General features: G+C 44.3%; 1 protein-coding gene across 1 annotated transcript in view; it reads left to right on the forward strand.

Moving 5' to 3' along the window:
* Window positions 1-1,664: 1,664 nt before the first annotated feature.
* The window catches only part of AMN (amnion associated transmembrane protein), a 66,749-nt gene continuing 47,745 nt past the window's right edge, over window positions 1,665-20,668 (forward strand). The window contains exons 1-3 of the mRNA XM_036749688.1: window positions 1,665-1,737; window positions 3,689-3,810; window positions 5,211-5,255. Of these exons, the coding sequence (XP_036605583.1) occupies window positions 1,665-1,737; window positions 3,689-3,810; window positions 5,211-5,255 (240 nt within the window). The remainder of the gene's footprint in view (window positions 1,738-3,688; window positions 3,811-5,210; window positions 5,256-20,668) is intronic.

Raw genomic sequence — 20,668 nt, forward strand, 5'->3', positions numbered from 1 at the left:
AACTTCTTGTCATTCATTATGATTCTTGCCATACGCTCCCATAAATCCTCCATAAAGATCTACCCAATATGTGGGAGGCCTTTCTTTGGGGCTTATTAATGCTTTGTGGAAACACAGAGATGAGAAATTGGAAACTAGATAGGAAATATATTAACATGTATGATTGTAATTTTGGGCTGGATCTATGTATCAGTAAGGCAATAATAACACTGTAGATGATAATTGTCAAAATGCCTATGCAGTTCTGTATTGCAAAGAATACAAGACCCTCCACACAGAAGGTAGAAGAAGTAAACCATTTATTCAGACACCAGAGAACCAAATCCCACAAGCCATTTATCCAGTCAGTCCACTTCATTATAACAGCAAGGAACCCAAAACATTCAATACACAATATAACAGCCGAAAGCCTCACCATCCCAAAACCTCTCTGACCCCCTGCTGGGGTCTTCCCAAAAACAAACTCACAGTACAGCTAAGTCAGCCTGTTCAGCTCTAACTATCACAATGGTGGCCATTAGCAGCCATAACTGCGCGCTCTCTCTCTTTCTCTCTGAATTTCCTATGACATAATTTCTTTTTCCTGTCAGGAAGCTCCTCCCACCACATGTAATTTAGGCTTCCTGTGATGTAAGCAGGTCACATGGCCTACTAATGGGTGGCAAAGATCTTCAAATCTAAATTGCTGCTACAATCTATTATTTCATTGGTACAAGAAAAATTCTTTCCACCAATTCAGATTGATAACTGTTTTGTGTCTTCATTTTATAAAGGTGCTTGAGGCACTAAGAGATTGAGTGACTTGGTCTGGGTCACCAGGTTGGTTCAGCGAAGGAACCTGAGCCCAGGTCTTCCTGATCCTGACATCAGTCTCTACATTTATTTATTTTTTTTGAGGGGGCAAGGCAGGGCAATTGGGGTTAAGTAACTTGCCCAAGGTCACACAGTTAGGAGTTGTGTCAAGTGTCTGAGGCTGGATTTGAACTCAGGTCCTTCTGACTCCAGGGCCGGTGCTCTGCTCACTTCTCCACCTAGCTGCCCCAGTCTCCACATTTAGATCAATGGAACAGGCCCAAAATAGATTACAAGCTCCTAGAGAGCTTGTCTTTATTTACCTAGCACGGCACAAGCATTTAAGAAAAGATTGTTGATAGGTAACAAAAACACATTTATAGATCATTTTAAAATTTACTTACTTCTTTCCTTATCTTAGCTATGAGGTTGGCTGGACTCACTGTTCCCATTTCACAGACGTTGAAACCATGGCTCAGAAATAATAATAGAATGCTAGCTCTTATAACACTTTACCACCTAAGCAAGTACAGAGTGATGCAATTTCCCTACACACACACACACACACATACACATATTATCTCATTTGGAATTGAAGTGCCTTGTCTGTGGTCACACAACTAATAAGTATTAGAGCCAGTATTTTGAACCCAGGTTTCCTGACTTCTGATCCTATACCTTTTCCATTACCCCATGCTCCTCGTGGGATGTCTTCAGACAGAGGCTGGATGGCCCTGTGCTGGGGAGAACATTCCTCTTTCCATGTGCATTTTGGACCTAGATGTCCCCTTAAGGTGACTCTTAACTCTAAGATCCTGTGATTCCATGTGAAGGCTGTAGGAATTCAGTGGAGGGAGAGATCTCTGTTGTCCATGGCCAGGACAGGTGTGGCCAGGGAGTCTTTGCAAGGCTGGTATAAGAGCCCTCAGAGGCATCCTGAGCAAGGTATGCCCCTTGTCCCGCCTCCCCAAAATGAATTTCCCAACTGCCCCGGGTATTGAAGAGGATCTGGGTTGCTATATAGTAGCTCCTATATCTACCCCGACTTGTCTGGCAACTCCCTTACTATGGTGTGAACTCCTTGAGGGGAAGAGCGATGTCTTATTCAGCCTTCTATTTACTTCGGTGCCCAAGATGGGGCTTTATACACAGGAAATATTTATCTAAGGAAATTGAGTTTAGATCACAGGTCAAAGAGCCCACAATTTAAAGCTGGAAGAGTCCTTAGAGACCATGTATTCCAACCTCCTGATTTTGCAAAGGAGAAAACTGTGACCTAGGGAGGGAAATGGGATATTTGTTGAATTTAATTTAATTTGTCAAACTTCCCTGTTCCTGCCTCTCCCCTCAGGCTTGATGAGCTCAGTCTGTGTTCTCCTCAGGGAGTCTCCCCCACAGTCCTGGTTCAAGTTCACTGAACTCAACGGGCTTCCTTCAGATCAACACACCACCATCCATCCGCCCACAGCTCCCCAGACTCCACAGAGCCTCCGATTCTGTTCTTGTTTCCAAGAGAGCCAGGAGACTAAAAGAAAGAACATGGGCTGCTGGTTGCCTTGCATGAGGAAATCCCAGGGATGGGGATTTTATGTGGACACAAATAAAAACAGGATGTGCCTCCTGCAAGCCTCAGAGAGCTTCTGATTAACAGGATAGTACTGTCAACAGCAGTAACAGCAGTTTTCTATAGCATTTGATGGTTTAGAAAATGGCCTTTGCCTGGTGAGGGAACTTGTGAAATTATTCTTGTCCCTGTCTTGCAAAAAGTCAAGTGAGTCTCTGAGAGGTAGTAACTTGATCCTGGTCACACAGCTAGAAAGTGTTAAATTTGGGGACTTGACCTCTGGGCCGTGGCTCCTTCCCGCATGTCATGCTGTTTAATTTAGAGAGTCAACTTCTCTATGGCCTAGCAGCTGATCTGCAGAGACTACAACTTCCTGCCGGCCTGCCTGCAGGGTGGGCCGAACTCAGCCCTTCCCCTGGGTCCTTGCTTCCTCTCAGGCCCGCCAGGAACAATGGCAGAACCTGTACATTCCTTTCAGCTACATGCTGTATGTATCTGTAGGTCCCCAATATTCCCTGTAGGCCCCTGGCTAATTTGGCCCTTGCCTGTTTAGAGAGAATGCACTGGGGTGTTGGAGAAAGAAGTGGGATGGGTTCATCAGATAAACGAAAAGGGTGGGATGATTTACCTCCAAGCACCACGGAAAGGGTACTAGATGGTTTTATACGGTCCTGAAGAGAAGTGAGATGACTTCATTCAGCCATCCTTGACCCTCATTCCTCTTTCCCAATTCACTCCTCTCAGTCATAAAGTCAAGGAGGAAACTGGAAACCTGGAGAGGCCACTAAAAGACACTTGGGTTCATAGGATTTAGAGCTGCAAAGGGATCACCTAGTCCAACCCCCTCAGTTACAGGTGACAAAACCAAACCCTGGAAAGCTGAAGTCATTGCCTAAGGTCACATGGGCAGGAAGTAAAAGAGCCAAAACTTGAATCTTCTCATTTCAAATGCAGTCATCTGGTTTCTGGTCCTGGCTTTGCCTTTACTGTGTGACCTTAGGCAAAAAAAATCACTTTCCCCTTCTGGCCTTCAGTTCTGGTCCTTAAGGTGCAGCTCTGATACTCTATGGTCTGTGATTCTAAACTTCCTCTCGGCTTTAATATTCCCAAGTTCTAGAAATTTTCTTGAATCGTTACAGGAAAGATCTTTGTCAAACACCAGGACACACTTTTCTGGTGGTATATGGGTGAGTCCTGGAGATTAGATCTAGGAGCACCCGCTGAAAAAGGATGGAGGTGTAGAGACAAAGGCCTGCCCTGGCCAACCTCTGAGTTCCACTCACTCTTCTATTTTCCCCTTCTCTTCTCTTCTCTTCTCTCCTGGACCCCTAGCAGAGGTTTCTGTTGCTGTGTATAAGGAATGGATTCCAAACACCAATTTTGAAGACGCTTCCAATTGGGACAAAAACCGAACTCCAAGTGAGACCGACATCGCCATGTTTGACAGCAATAAGGTATTCTCCCTTTCCTGGAATCTTTCTTGTGATTGTTTAAAGAGAGCAGGAGAGAGAAGTGGGATGGATTCATCAGCTAGATAAATGAAAAAGGTGGGATGGTTTACCTCCACGCCCCATGAAAAGGGTACTAGATGGTTTTATATGGTCCTGAAGAGACGTGAGATGACTTCATTCAGCCATCTTTGACCCTCATTCCTCTTTCCCAACTCACTCCTCTCAGTCATAAAGTCAGGAGGAGACTGGAAACTTGGAGGGGCCATTAAAAGAGATGGGGATATCTAATTTGGAGATGAGAACACTGGGAAACGGGGTGAGGGGTCATTCCTGTCTTCTAGAGCTGTCATGGGTAAGAGGGATTAGACTAGTTTTACTTAGAGATAGAAGGCAAAATTGATCATGGAAGGAGAACTGAATTTGGAGTCAGAGAACCTGGGTTCAAATCCTAGTTTTGTCACTAATTAGCCACATGACCTCAAACAAGTCAGTTTACTTCTCTGGTCTCCAGTTCCCTTATCTATAAAATGAATGGATTAGACTAGATGACCTCTAAGGTCCCATGCAGTTCTGGGAAACTGCCTCTGTTCCTCACCTCTCATTTCTCCCTCCCATTTCTTATTCCCTTGCAATCTGCTTCTGACTTCACCACTCTACTGAGATTACTTTCTCAAGGGTTATCAAAGGTTGTTTAACTGCTGAACCCACAGGCTTCTCTAAATCCTCACCCTATTTGACCTCTCTGGAGCTTTTGACATTGTCTACCAGTTAAATCGTGTTTAATTGACCAGGCATTTAAGCACTGACTAGTTAGAGGTTGTTTAAATTTGTGATCAAAACCTATGATGCCATCATATGACAGGGAGGTAGGCTTTGGCTCGATATAAGATGGAGGTAAAAGCTTCCTTAGAACCAGAGCTGTCCAATTAGGAATTGGCTTCTTGAGGATGTAATGGGGTTTCCATCACTGGGGGATCTCCAAATAGGGTCTGGATGGCCACTTGTTGGGAATGTTATAGAGAGATAGATTGGACCAGATGACCACTCTGGTATCTTCTTTTTTTATAAGTATGAAATATAACTAGTCCTACCCCTAGTACCCCCCAAGACATATTATTCAGTTGTTTCACTCATGTCCAACTCCTCATGACTCCATTTGGGATTTTCTTGGCAAAGTTACTGGAGTAGTTTGCCATTTCCTTCTCCAGCTCATTTTACAGATGAGGAAACTGAGGCAAACAAGGTTAAGTGACTTGTCCAGGGTCACACAGCTAGTAAGTGTCTGAGCCCAGATTTGAACTCACGAAGATGAGTCTTCCTGACTCCAGGCCGGGCACTCCATCCATTGTGCCCCCTAGCTTCCCGTGATGTTAACCTTTAAAATTTTTCATTTCTTCCCTCAGATGGTCTCTGTATATGTCGGGAGCACTCATGTTCTCACGGGCGCAGTAAGTATAGCATTTTGCTAGGGGTGCCCAGTGCATCCTTTCCTGGGCTAACACTGTGCTGGTGGAATGGGCTGGGGTGGGGGAGATTCTCAGCCAAGACTCCAGCCAGATGCATCCTCAGGACTCAGAGGGAGTTGGAGCCTGGTTTCTGAAATGAATTCTCCTTTCTCTCTCTCCCTCTCTCTCTCTCCCTCTCTCTCTGTCTCTCTCTCTCTCTCTCTCTCTCTCTCTCTCTCTCTCTCTGTCTCTCTCTCTGTGTCTCTCTCTCTCTGTCTCTCTCTCTGTGTCTCTCTCTCTCTCTCTCTCTGTCTCTCTCTCTGTCTCTCTGTCTCTCTGTCTCTCTCTCCTGAACCTCTATCACACCGAGTATCTATACTGAGAAACCATAATGTGTAGAGGAGGAAGCATTGTATTTAACATCATGAGGTCATGGATTTAAAACTGAAAAGAACCTTCAAGGCCTTCAAGTTGAACCCCTTCATTTTATGGATGAAGAATTTGAGGCTCAGAGAAATTAAGTGACTTTTCCCAGGTCACACAAGGGGTGAGTTCCTCGACTCTCAGTACAATGCTTTCCAATATCCCATGCTGCCAAAGATCATTCTGACATTATCTGTGTGATCTTGGGCAAATTTCTTGACCTCTTCAAGTCTCTTCAAGTTTCCTCATTTATGAAATGGTCATAATTATACCTGGTAATAATGATAATACTTGCATTTCTTATTTCACAGAGTTGTGGTGATGAAAAGAAGAGGTTAAAAGAGCTATAGAAATGTGTTGTCAATACTACATACTCCCTACTATGTGCCAACCATTGTGCTAAATACTTTACAAATATTATCTCATTTAATCCTCACAACAATCATGGGAGGTAGGTGCTATTATTATCCCCGTTTTACAGTTGAGGAAACTGAGGCAGACAGAAGTGGTCAAGTGACTTGTCCAGGATCACACAGCTAGGAAGTACCTGATTTGAACTCAGGTCTTCCTGGCTCCAGGCCTAGTACCCTTTCCATCGCTAGTTACTTCCCCACTGTGTGTTCTCACTGGCACAGTAAATATAGCCACCTTACTAGGGATGACCAGGGCATCTTCCCCTGGGCTGATTCCTTGCTGGTGGAGGGGCAGGGAGACATTGCTCAGCCAGGACTTCAGCTGCTGGGATTTGATGAGACAACCTCAAAGGTCACTTCCAGTTCTAAACCTATAAACCAGGATCCTTGACATTAGGAAGATTGCAGTCTCTCCAACAGGATAAGAAATGGGTACAGATGACCATAAGACTGACGTGACCATGAGCTGGGTCTTAGAGCAAAGGATGAGCAGCCATGGCAGCTGGGGGATGAGCATTCAAGCTCATCAAACAGAGAGTGAGATAGATAGGATGATGTGAATACCAGCTAAGAGCTGGGTGAGTATGGAGACGTCCAGAGGCTGATAAATCGTCCTGTCTGGCTAGAGCTTAGAGAGTGTGAAGGAGAACACTGGAAAATAATTATCTCGCCACCTCCGTGGTTCTATAACCTCACAGATGTTGGCACTCGTACCAGAGTGTAGCTTACAGCTCATCCACACCTTCCCACCCTAAGCTCTTATCTCTGCTCTCCCACAAATCCTTCACGGGGTGCCTGCCCAGACTATCTACAGCAGCGTTCTCCACACCGGTTTGCTTGAGCAAAACATCCTGAATAGATTTTCAAAAAACATTCTTCCTCAATAAATTTTTAGATCCTTTTGAGCAAACATCACCAATTGGCTTTTAAATTTATTATTAATATTTGTTTATTCATTATCTAATCAAATTTCATAATTTCATAATATTAATATAATATTCAATAATAAATCAACATTTATTTGCATGTAATGCTGAAATTTATGTACATTTTATGATATGATATGGTATATTTTATTTACATACATCATATTATATTTATAGTATATGCATTATATTAATACTATATTATGTATATTCCATTATATTTATATTATATACATATGTATTATATGCATTGTACACATTATATACATATGTACAGTATATACACATTATATACCCACATATACATTATATGTATACATATGTTATATACTTTATATTAGATTATATACATTATATTATATTTTTATAAATTATATCATGTACTGATATTTATGTATATTTACATTATATGTATGTGCATTATATTATGTACTGACATTTATGTACACTATATTCTATTTATGCACATCATATTTATATTATATTATGTCCTGATATTCTGTACATCATAAAACTTGCACCAAAAAATGGAAACTAACAAAGAATGAGATAATATTAAATGATGCTTGTTCCTAGAGTGAACAGGGAACAGCTGTAGTTTACCGAGTAGAACGGTGCTCTGTGTGGTCAGACCTGCCCTTTAGGAAAGTCCCTTGGACAGCTGGGTGCAGGGTGGATCGGAAAGAGGAGAGGTTAGAGGCAGGGAGACCAACCAGGAGGCGATTGCAATAGTCTGGGCGAGGGCTGATGAGCTCCTGAACTAGGGAGGAGGCTGTGTGAGCAGAGAAAAGGGAAGAGAGGAGAGTGTGGAAATAAAAAGGACAAGATTTGGCAACTGATTATCTATGTAGGGTGAAGGACAGTAAGAGTTAAGAATAATGTTGAAGTTATGAAACTGGGTGACTAGATGGATGGTGGGTCCCTCAGCGATGATAGGCAAGTCTGAAAGAGGGTGAATTTGGAGGAGAAGGTGGTATAAAAAGCTGAGTCTGGGGTCTGCTATAGCCATCTGTGCCAGCTCAATCTGTGTAGCTCACTCTAGGCTATCTGAAATCAAAGTGGGGAAGGGGGGCCTTTCCTCACTGGTCATTGTCCCAAATTGTCGACTCCATCATCAGGGTGGGGGAGCCCAACTATCACAGCTATGAGGTGATGGGGGGGGGGCACGGAATGGGTTCATTGGCAAGGAGAACGTTGAATTTTTCCCATGATAACTATGCAGTTTCTGCTATGGGTGCCTGGGCAGTGCTATGAGAGGGCAATGCTTAGCTCTGAAGGGAGTGACCTCTAAGGCCCCATCCAGTTCTGGGAAACTGCCTGTTTCCTCACCGCCCTCTGCTTCTGACATCACTGCCCTACTGAGATTGCTCTCTCAAAGGTTATCAGCTCCCTTCTAAAGCACAATCTGTGTGCCCGGTCTCTTAGCAGAGGCCTTTCTTCATCCTCCCCTCTCCATTGCTAAAGCCCCTCAAGGGTATGGATGGATGATTCTGTTTTTGTCTTTGCACAGTGCCTTGCGCATAGTAGGTACTTAAGAAATGCCTGGTGAATTGAACCCAATTCAATTGGTGGACAGTGTCCAAAGCCTCAGAGAGGTCAAACAGGATGAGTTCTGGGAAAAGATCATGGATTTAGTGCTTTAAAGGACCTTTGATGACCTTCGAGAGAGCAGTCTCAGTAAAGGGACTGAAAAATGAGGGAGGTGGGGAAACAGAGGCAGTCCAGGAGACAACTTTTTCTAGGTGGTTTTTTTTTTACAGGGAAGGGAAATATATGACAATATCTTGAAAGGATAGAAAGGTCAAGTGAAAAAAAAAGTTCTTAAGACTGGGAGGGACCGGACATTCTGTAGGCAGCAACAACAGTAAGAATGAAAATGAAAGAGAGACAAGGAAGGAGGTGTTTCTAGAAGAGACTGGAGGGGGCGGTATTAAGGGCACAAGTAAAGGGGTTGACCCTGCCATAGAGAAGGGCCACTTCTTTCTAAGAGACGGAAGGAAAGAAGAGAATTGCCTCTTTTTGTATCCCCACCACAATGCTGGGCACATAAGAGGCGCTTCATAAATATTTATTTACTAACCGACTGAGAATGGAGGGGTTGATGTGTGAAAGAGCTAAGAGAGAAAGGCAACAGTAGCTGTCCTACATTTTCTCAGTAAAAGTGGAAATTCCCAAGCTGAGAGGGAGCATGAAGGGAATGGTCTGGGGAGCTTGAGGAGAGAGGAGGGAGCTTGAAATTGCCACTTTGAGTAGCGTGGTAAAGAGTCATTTAGGGGAAAAGAAGCTTGGTCTATAGCAGTGAAGGCCAAATTGAAATTAGAAAACATATTTGTGGACTGCCGTACGCCACGGGTGGTGTGACTTCCTCCACATCAGAGTAATGGGAGCAGACGAGGTGGATGACGGGAGTGAGGACATCTTAAACCCAGATCATCTGACCATTAGTCCAAGGTTCTCACTGCCATCTACCTTCGGCTGGGGATCAGGACCCCTGGGTTCCAGTTTTCTTGCTGCCATTTGTTACCTATATGACATTAGGCAAATCCCTTCCTTTCACTGAGGATCGATTTCCTCTGTGCATCAATTCAGATGCCTCTATAAAACGAGAGGGTTGGATCAAGTGTTCTCTAAGTCCCCCCGCCCCCATTCCCTGTTCTGTAGTTCTAAGGTTCCCCACCCCAGCTCTGAAGCCGTCTGACTGTCTCCCCCTCCTCCACTACCTTCCCACTTTTTGTCTCTGTCTCCCTCCTAACTCTCCATTTCTTCATTTTTTTTTCCTGGACTTAACACATGTGAATGTGTGAGCAGAGAAAAGGCCTGAAAATGGAACTGGTAACTTGTTATGTACAGTTTGGTATTTTAAGAGCATATATAAAATTTAACGCAACCGTAGCAAAACTGCCCTGCTTTTCTGTGTCCTCTTCTGAACTTTCCTCTCTTCTCCATTATGTGTCTTTCATTTCATCCATGCTCCTTTGTGTATGTGTGTGTGTTTGTGTTTGCCTCACTAGCTATACCTATCACCTCCCTTTCACCAACACCACCTCCACCAAATACAAGTCCTCCCTTGTAACAAATGAATATGTGGTTGTTGTTCAGTTGTGTCTGACTCTTTGTGACCCCGTTTGGGGTTCTCTTGGCAAAGGTATGACAGCAGCTTACCATTTCCTTCTCTAGCTCATTTTACAGATGAGGAAACTGAGGCAAATTAGGCTAAGTGACTTGTTCAGACTGACACAGCTAATGACTGAGGCTAGATTGGAACTCGTGAAGATGAGTCTTCCTGACTCCCAGCCTGACGTTCTATCCGCTGCACCACCCTGGCTTCCCTTAAGAAATAAACATAGTCAAGCAAAATAAATGAACACTTCAGTTGTATCTGAATACTCATGTTTCTTTCTATACCTCTAGTCCAGGGGTGGGGAACCTGTGGCCTCAAGGTCACATGTGGCCTTCTAGGTCCTTGGGTGCGGCCTTTTGACTGAGTCCAGGTTTTACAAAACAAATCCTTTTGTTAAGGGGATGTGTTCTGTGAAATTTGGATTCAGTCAAAGGGCCGTACTTGAAGACCTAGAGGGCCACATGTGGCCTCAAGGCTGCAGGTTTCCCACCCCTGCTCTAGTCTGTTATCATGGTTCTGCTAAGAGGTGGGAGGCCTGTATCACCATCAGTCATCTGAAGTCATGATTGGTTAATGCTTTGAGTCCTGAAGTTTTTCACAGTTGTTTTCTTTCACGTTATTATGATCATTGCATAAATTACTCTCCTCATTCTGCTCCATTCACTCTGTACCAGTTTATGCAAGTCTTCCCAGGATTCTCTGAGTCTGTCTTATTAATCAAGTCCTATGCCTCAATAATATTCCATTATATTCACATACTGCTGGTGACTCCGCTTTCCCTACTCTCCCTTTCTCCTTCCTCCCAGGCTAAGCCTTGGCCCTCCAGTTGGCCCAGGGGTTTCCAGCCCTCTCACTTTGGGTAAAGAGGGAGAAAAGTGCCCATTTCAGTGTTTAGGGAATGCCATTGAGAAGAGAGGCCTAAAGGTCAATTGCCTCTTAGGTTTTTCTGATGAGATGAGATTCTGAGTTCTTGGAAAATCCCATTACTTATGGTGGAGCCCCAAAGGATCCCTGCTCTGACTTGGGAGAAAGTACCATTCTCTTGAAGACTCAGGGACATGTTTGACATGGTCTATCCTGGCCCTTGTCCCTCTCTTCCCTTGAAATAAATGAAGGGCTCCCTTCTAACAAGATTCTATACAGGTACACCAATGAACCAGATAGGTGTGGACCATGGGGAACTATCAGATCTAGACTTCAGGCCCACGTGGGGCTCTGAGAATGACAGGAGAGAAGAGGTCAATCCTAGATGCTCCCCAGACCTGACCCATATCCTGTGGCATAGGGGGAACAATAAAGTCTCTTAAATCTTGCTGAAATCTAAGCATCAGGCCATGTGGACCTAGGCAGGAGCACAGGGGCAATTGCAGGAGTTCGAACCCCAAAGGCAGTAAGCTACAGGAGAGAGGGCCTGCATCTAGGAGTCAGGGGCAAGACATGTTCCTCTGATAACTTGCTGTGAGACCACAGGAACATCATTTACCCCGACTGGATCTCAGGTTCCTCATCTCTAAAATAGGGAATTTGAAGAGAGCCACCATGGGTCTTGCAGACTCAATTAATAATTCCCCAGAGCATCAGTTCATTAACTTCAGCCCAAGACTTCCCCTTTACTAATTTCTATACATGATAATCTCTAACACCTCTAGCCAAGCCTTTCCAATCTTCCTTGTCTCCTGAGCTTGCTTAGCTCGAATCTCAGAGAACTCCTACACATAATTCTTGACTACTTTCCACCCTCTTGGTGCTGACTTTTAGTGCCTACTTCCTCTTTTCTTCCTTCCCCCTGCCACAATACACCCCAGACCATAAGAGTTGTTTCCAGATACAGCAAACAGGTTTTCCAATCTTGTGTTTCCCCCTTTCTCTCTATGCATAAAGGCAGGAGAAGGAGTATAGGTTATGGTCACTTGGTAAGAAAGGACCAAGTGTCCCATGAAGTCACTGGCCTCAGAAATGGATCCAATTGGAGTTCCCAGAACTAAAATTCCAATGAGACTGTGAGCCTAGTTATAGGATAATTACATCACGAAGCATGAATTCTAGTTGGTGCGAATAGACATCCTAGAAGATGGAGAACTATAAGGGGTCCTTTCTGCTGGTGGCCTGTAGGAAACAAAACTGCCCAGAGGGATACGGCTGAGGTCTCCCCTTGTTCTCATTCTCCCTCCCATCAACACGTTCAGTTCTGTAGCCACAGCATCAAGTTTGATTTAAGGAACATCAGTCCAGACACCAAGACTCTTCTTATATTTATAAGTTGCCTACTACTTCAAGATGGAAAAAAGCTGCTGTTCTCATCAGGGCTAGTGGCAGCAGCTACTGTCTTCCTACTTCCATAGCTTAATTCCCCTGTCCCTAGTGTGGTCTCATTAGTTTTCCTTCAAAGGTCCATCTTTCCCTTTCTACTGTTTGGAACAGGGGTATATGACCTTGGGGAAAATCAGCTCACTTCTGCCGGTCATTCCCCTTTGATAGTAATTAAGCATTTGCTCATGTATTGAAACCATCTGTTGTCAGCCAATCTTCCTAGTGTCGATTATTTCATACAATTAAAATTTGTACCACAAATCTCCAGTCTCCTGAGACCATAACTCTCTTCCTACTGAAATGACAAGCAGGATGATTTCAAAGAAACCTGTAAAGACTTCCATGAACTGATACAAAGTGAAGTGAGCAGAAACAAGAGAACATTGTACACAGTAAAAAGCAATATTATACAATGAAGAACTGTGAATGACTTCGCTATTCTCTGCTATACGATGATCCAAGACAGTCCCAAAGGACTCGTATGAAAAATGCTATCTGCCTCCAGAGAAAGAGCTGATGTTTTATCTGAGTACATACTGTAGCATACTATTTTTTGCTTTCTTTTTCTTTTTCTCCCTTCCTTTCTCTTTTTTGAGTCTTCTTGTACAAAATGACTAATATAGAAATATTTTACATAATTGCTTACCATCTCAGGGTTGTGGGAGGATAGGGAAGGAGGGATAGAAGTTGAAATTCAAAACTTTGTAAAAAATCGTCAAAAATTGCTTCTACATGTAAACGGGGATAAAAAATAAAATATTATTTAAAAAAGATTATTTGGGCACAAATAAATAGATACAAAATCATTTGAGAAGGAAGAAAGTATTTGCAACTGTTGACAATGGAGGCCAGTCAGGAAGAAGCAGAGAACTGAACAGTTTTGAAGGAAGCTAGAGATTCCACAAAGTGGAGGTGAGGAGAGAGGGCATTCCAGGCAAGGGAGCGACCTGTGTAAAAGCAAAGAAATAGAATCTTGTGTACAGGGAACAGCAAGTAGTCCTGTTTGGCAAAGGCTTTGAAGGAGAGCCAGATTGAGAAGGGTTTTAAGTGCCAGAAAGAGGAGATTGCATTGTATCCTAGAGACAATAGGGAGAAACTGAAAGTTCTTGAACTGGGGAGTGACATGGTCAGACCTGCACTTAAGAATATCAATTTTGCAGCAGAGTAAAGGATGGCTTATAATGGGGAGAGTTTGGAGACAAGAAGACCTGCTAGGAAGCCACTGCAATAATTCAGGTGAGCTAGGATGGTGGCTGTGTGAGAGAAGAGGACACAGAAGTTAGAAGGGAAGGCAGAATCAGGAGCACTTGGTCACTAATTAGAAATGGGGCAAGAGGCAGAAGGAAGCCCCTAAAATGATGTGACTGATTAGAAAGAGGATGATCCCCTCAACAGAAATAAAGGAGGGGTAGAAAATGAAAGGTCTCAAAAGGCCTAGAGCAGGACTCTTAACTCTCTGTGTGTGTGTGTGTGTGAGAGAGAGAGAGACAGAGAGACACAGAGAGACAGAGACACAGAGAGACACAGAGAGACAGAGACATGGACCCCCCTTTTGCAGTCTGGTGAAGTCTATGGACCTCTTCTCAGAATAATGTTATTAAACACCTAAAATAAAACACACAGGGTTACAAAGGAAACTAATTATTATGAAATTGGTATTTAAATTTTTTTTTAATGAGTTCATGGATCTCTGGTTAAGAACACCTGTCCCAGAAGCAATTGCAAGCTGTTGAATACTGTTAAGAGGAGGAGTGACATTTGCAGTGGGGCCTGTACATTAGGAAGATGATTTTGGTGGTTGTGTGGAGGGTGGAATGGAGTTTACAAGGAAAGAGACCACATAGGAAGCTATTATCACAGTGCAGGTGTTGAGTCTAACCCAGGTGTAGGGAACCTGTGGCCTGGAGGCCACAAATAAAAGGATTTGTTCTGTGAAGTTTGGATTCAAAGGGCTGCACTTGAGGACCTAGAATGGGACCTCCAGGCCTCGGGTTCCCCACCCCTGTTCTAACCAAAGTAGTGGCCATGTTAAGGAGGAGAAAAGGACCGATGTGGGTGATGTTGTGGAGATAGACTCAACATGAGCTGCAAACTGATTGAACTTAGAAGGTGAGGAAGAGCAAAAACCCAAGGATGGCTCAAGTTAGGAATCTAGGATAGAAATAAGGAGGTTTAGAGGGAGTGCAGGTGTGGGGGGGGGTGCATAATGAGTTTTGTTTTAGACTTTCTGGGATTGAAATGCCGATGAGATGTTGAATTCAGCTGGAGACACCTATGGCAGGTAATTGGAGATAAGTGATTAAGTTTAAGAGATTAGGGGTGGATATTAAGGTTGGGTATAGACTAGGGCTGGATATTTGGGTTTTTGTTTAGATGTGATCACTGAGGGGGTATGTAAGGAGAGAAGAGAAGAGGGCCAGGGCAAGGCCTGGAAGAGATCCTTTTGGCTTCCCCTTCTCCCTTCGGGCTCTGCCAAGAGGGAATACTTCCAGCCCTGGACACCTTCGCTTCTTGATGTCTTTCAATGCAGAGCAGGGGCTGGAATTTTCCAATGGCCATCTGACAGGAACATTTCCTTCCACTTTGTAAGTGGTGACTTGTCCCTGCTATCTGTACTGCCAGGGTGACCTTGGGGGTCGCATTCCTTGACTCCAGGCTTCAGCTACTACAGTGGTATCTTTGGGTAGGGGTGGGGCAATGAATCATTAGCCCGCTGTGAGTTAATTCAAGGAAGGTTTGAGTCTGAGTGCCTGGAAGAGCAGTTGTACTTCCTGAACCAGCCCAAACACTACCAGAGTCACATTGACCATCCCCTATCACCCAAGCTGAATGGACACTCCACACCCCACCCCCACCCACCTGTAATTTCAGTTCAGTGCTTTCCAGACACACCCATTTTCTTTCTAGGGCTCATTCTTCAGCTGTGACAGCTTGCTTAGGACCACTCTTTCTACAGAGGGACATGCCCTACCTCACCTGGATTGCCACGTAATTGGGGAGAAAAAATAAAATATTATTTTAAAAAGAACATATAGGCATGTAAGACAGATAACACTAGCACACAGGAGGGCTGCTGGCACAGGTTCACACTTGATCTGGTCAGACAGGAAGACAGCTTTGAAGGGGTTAATAATCTAACTTTATTCTAGTCTAGTCTTCTCAGAAGGGTTGCTAATAACGGAAATACCAACTCCTACAGCATTCCCTAATCACCCTTCTGGAAGGGGCCGGTGAGAAGGGAGGGGCAACTACCCCTACATCCCAATGAGATCAATCAAGACGTTGTGCAAGCTTCAATGGGGGCTGGTTGAGGCAAACACAGATTCCCCCTAAGCCTTGATGGGGGCCCCATCAAAGCACATACAGCATTCCCACTTGTGCATTCAACTTTAAGGGCTCCTCCCTCACTAGCCAGTGCCCACCCACTTTATGGGGCATCAGACAAAGAAGGTGTATTGCCAGCAATAACCTCACAAGTTTACATTATCTCACCATTATATCTCACCGCACAGTCACAGTGGATATTTACAATTTAAGCATAAATGTTTATACTTATCATTATATAATGCTGTGCAAGCATGGTAGAGATGTTTTGAACCATAATCGTGAGAACTCATATCTAATACCTGCGAACAAGAGATTGTTATGGCTATAGATCCTGGGAAACTAAACTCTAAGAAAGAACAAAAATCTACTTTACACACACTAAAATCCACCTTACAGGGCATAAATAAATCCAAGATCATTTGAGAAGGAAGAAAGCAGTTGCAACTATTAACAGTGAAGGCAACAAGTAGAAGCAGAGGACTGAACTGTTTTGAAGGAAGCTAGACATTCTACAAGGTGGAGGTGAGGGCCTAGAATCAGTCAGGGCCTCTGCCATTTTGGTTGTGCCTGGCCCCTGAAGCGTGACCAGAAGAGACCCCTTCACCAGACCACTGGACTCCTCATGCCACAGGCAGGGCTCCTCCGTTGAACTCCAGGGAACAGTGAGTGGAAAAGAAGACAGCTATACAGAGGAGCCAGTGTAGTGTTGCAGGAATGAAGCTGCGGCCAGCTGTTAGTTGAGTACCCAAAAGATTCCTGGGCTGAGTTAAAAGCAACCGGGCCAACTTTGAGGCTAGTGATCCCTGAGTGTGGTTTGGCCTGGCCCTGAGATTGGCCACCTGGTATGTTTTTGCTGCAGGTTAGAGCTATTGGTGCATGATTGAAGTAGAAGTCGGTGTATTTGTAGCAGCGAAAGTCTGTGTATGAGAGAGAGAGAAGAGACACGGAGAAAAAAAAGCCACCGAGACAACAGGGAGGGAAGAGGAGGGAGGGGGAGGGAGAAGGGGGAGGGAGAAGGGGGAGGGAGGGGGAGGGAGGGGGAGGGAGAAGGGGGAGGGAGGGGGAGGGAGAAGGGGGAAGGAGGAGGAGAGAAACAGAGAGAGAAGTGACAGAAGGGAGGAGGTGGTAGGGGGGAGAGAGGGAGAGGGAGAGAGGGAGGGAGAGAGAGAGAGAAAGGGAGGAGGGGAGAGTCTGGATGCTCGTGAGAGGAAGAGCGTACCTGGAAGCAAGAGGGGTGTGGCCAGTGGGGAACCTGCTGAAAGACCCCAAGCAGGAACCCTGTGCCCAAAACTGTGGAAACCTGGGGAGATTAGGTTTAAGGTTTGGCTCCATAGTCAGGTGTCTCTAGTGAGCCTGAGAGATTAGGAACTGGGTCCTAGTGTCCCCCTATGCAGCCCTTCTATTTGGAAAACAAGGCCTAAGTGGCCAATATTCCAAAGATTCTTAACCTGGGGTCCATGGCTTAAGGGGTTTATGGATAGATTTAAGGGGGTCCTTGAGCTTGGATGGGAAAAATAACATCTTGATTTCAGTATAATTGGTTTCCTTGATAATCCTATGAATTTAACACACACACACACAAACACACACATGCACACACACACACACACACACACCCATTAAGAATCCTTGAAATCAGTCAGATCTGGGCTTGTTTCACCCACCTGAATGAACACTTTTCTTATGTCCCTGAAGTTAGACCAGGGAAAAGAAAACCCTGGGGTAGTGGGCGGGTGGAGCTTGGGGAGTGAAATTAGGGGCTGTAAGAGTGAGTGGGTCCATAGCAGCCGCCTTCTGTTTGGTCGCTCCATGCCTTGTGCCGCTGGGTGACTGCAGGCCCCCACCCAGGAAAAGCCAGTCCAGGTGGGCCAGTATGAGCACACTATGGAAGCCTCACTCTCTGGGTAGTTTTTTTTATTTGTCCACTTCTAGGGCTCATCTGCCTTCCCAAGGTCTCCTTTCTACGATCCTGATAACAGCCTGGTCCTTCCAGTTTAGCTGATCAGAACTTGCATCAATTAATCAACAAGCATTTATTGGGCATTTACTATGTGTCAGACACCATGTTAAGCTCTGGGGATACAAAGAAAATACAAAAACAGCCCCTGCCCTCAAAGAGCTTATATTCTAATTCTGTCAGCAAATACACAAATAGACATCTATAAGATACATACAGAGTATATGGAAGGGAACCTTAGAAGGGAAGTTTATTAGTAGATGGGGAGCTCAAGGAAAGGCCTCCCCCAAAAGGTGGAGTTGGAGCTGAGTTTTGATGGGAGCTAGGGAATTCTAAAAGGTAAAAATAAATAAAATAAAGATACTAAATAAATGAAAAACCTAACAAATAAATAAAATATAGATAAAGAAGGCATTCTAGACATGGGGGATAATCAGTACATGCCAGCTACTGTGCTTAAGGCTGGGAGATACAAAGAAAGACAGAAAATTGTCCCTGCCCTCAAAGAGCATACATGCTAGTGGAGGACAAAACATGTAAATGTGTGTGTGTGTGCATGCAAGACATATAGAGAGTCAATGGGAGATAATCTCAGAGGGGAAGCCAGTGGGGGGAGGGGTGGGGCACGGAACAGGCTGGGAAAGGCCTGGTACATAAGGTGAGACTTGAGTTGAGTCTTGAAGGAAGCTGGGAAAATCAAGTGGTAGAGGTCAGGGGTCAGAGCATTGCAAGCATTGGGGACAGCTATGCAAAGGCATAGAGATGAGAGGAGGAACATGGTGTGTGAGGAGCAAGAGGCCTGAGTGGTTCACTGGTAGACTCTGTAGGGGAGAGTCATGCTTAAAAAGACTAGAAAGATGGGAAGGGGCCATGTTTGAAAAGCTTTAATTGCTAGCCAGAGGAATGTATATTTAAATCTAAGGTAACAAGGAGCCATTAAGTAGGGGTTATGTGTGACAGAGTCGATGTGCGCTTCAGGAAAATCACTTTGGCATCAGTGCGGTGGATGGATTTTAGCAGGGTGAGATTTGAGAAAAAAGACTATTATCCAGGGGAAATACAATAAAGGAACCAACTAAAGTGGTGGCTATGTGAATGGAGAGAAAAAGATTATCTATTTATGTATCCAGCATGGCTGTCTATCTATCTTGTCTCTCTATTTATTTGTCTATCTATCACGGCTACCTCTCCATCTATCCATCATGGCTATCTTGTCTCTCTATCTGTTTACGTATCACAGCTATCTATCTATCCATCTATCACATCATGGCTGTCAATCTATCTTGTCTCTCTATCAGTCATGGCCATCTATCTTGTCTATCTATCTGTCTATGGAAACAACTACCCTAAGGGATGCCAGTAGTGGACGATGCCAATATGTGCATGTATGTGTGTGTATGTGGTCACGACAAAAACCACAAGGTTTGGCGATTGGTTGATTGGTTGGCCTTGGGTGAGGAAGACTGAAGAGTCCAGGGTGGCACTGAGGTTGTAAACCTGGGGGACTGAAGGATAGGCTACGGCGTGTCCAAGACCAGCACCCCCTAGAGCAGCTGTTTCTGTATATGGGGCTGTAGATTACTCTGTCATGGGTGTGTGACCAGTTAAACACTAATAAGATGTGTCACATCTCATCCTCGTTGCTATAGCAAATCTTGGGGTGTGTCTCCAAAACAACCACACCTTCCTTTCACCCATCTCTCTTTACAACTCTCCCCACTTTGCCACACCCTCCCTTTCAAGCTCCCAACTTTCCCCCTTTGAATTGAGCATCAGTCCCTAAAGGCAATTATACCCTAACCCTGATCCAGGCCCCCAAAAGCAGTAGCTGTGCAGATATCATTAGGAAAATCCCACATCCCCCACCCCCAGTGTACCCACTGGGGAAAAAATATTACTGATAAGGGTGCAAAATAAAGACAAACTTGGAAACCACTCACTGCCTTAGAGGAAGGCAACTTTAAGATTCAGAACTCACGTGATGGCCAGACTCAGAGTAGCTATTAATGTCATTGGGACAAAAAGTCCCCAGTAGAGTGCTTCAGGGATCTTTTCTTGGCCCTGTGTTAAGATTATCAATGATTTGGATAAAGGCATAGATGCCATCCATGCACGTCAAATTTGCAGATGACATAAAGCTAGAAGGGAGTGCTAAGGCATTGGATGATGGGATCCAAAAGGATCTTGGAAGGCTAGAACATTGGGTTTAATCTAATAATATGGAATTCAATAGGAATAAATGTAAAGTCTCAGAGTTGTGTAAAAAAAAATTTAAATTCACAAATATAAGGTGAGAGAAGCATGGCTAGATAGCACTTGTTCTGAAAAAGATCTGGGGATATTAGTAGATTTCAAGTTCAGTATGGGTCAGCAGTGTGATGTGGCAGCCAAAAGGTTAGTGTGATCCTGGGCTTCAGTAGGAGGGGAACAGTTTCCAGAATTAGGGAGAGGATAGTCCATTGTACTCTGCCTTCAAGAGACTTCATCTGGAGTATTGTGTCCAGTGCTGGGTGCAGTGTTTGAAAAAAAGATATTAATAAGCTAGAGAGTGTCCAGAGAAGGGCACCCTAGATGGTAAAAGACCTTAAATCCATGTCATATGAGGATAGGTTGAAGCAACAGGGAGTGTTCAGCCTGAAAAAGAGATCTGGGGGCAACAACAGCTGTCTTCAAGGATCTGAAAGCCTTTTGTGTGGTGGAGCGATTGGATTTGTTCTGTTTGACCCTTGTGCCATAAAACCAAAAAGAATAAATGGAAATCACAAAGAGGCCAATTCTGCTGATATCCGGAAAAATTTTCTAAGAATTAGGCATGTCCAAAAATGGAAAGGCTTACCTTGGGAGGTGATGGGTCATCCCCCGTCCTTGATGGTCTTCAAAGAGAGGTTGGCTGACTACTTGGCAGATAGATTATGGTGGGGATCCCTTTCAGGCTGTTG

Source organism: Trichosurus vulpecula, chromosome 3 (assembly GCF_011100635.1).
Source record: "Trichosurus vulpecula isolate mTriVul1 chromosome 3, mTriVul1.pri, whole genome shotgun sequence".
Lineage (NCBI taxonomy): Eukaryota > Metazoa > Chordata > Mammalia > Diprotodontia > Phalangeridae > Trichosurus > Trichosurus vulpecula.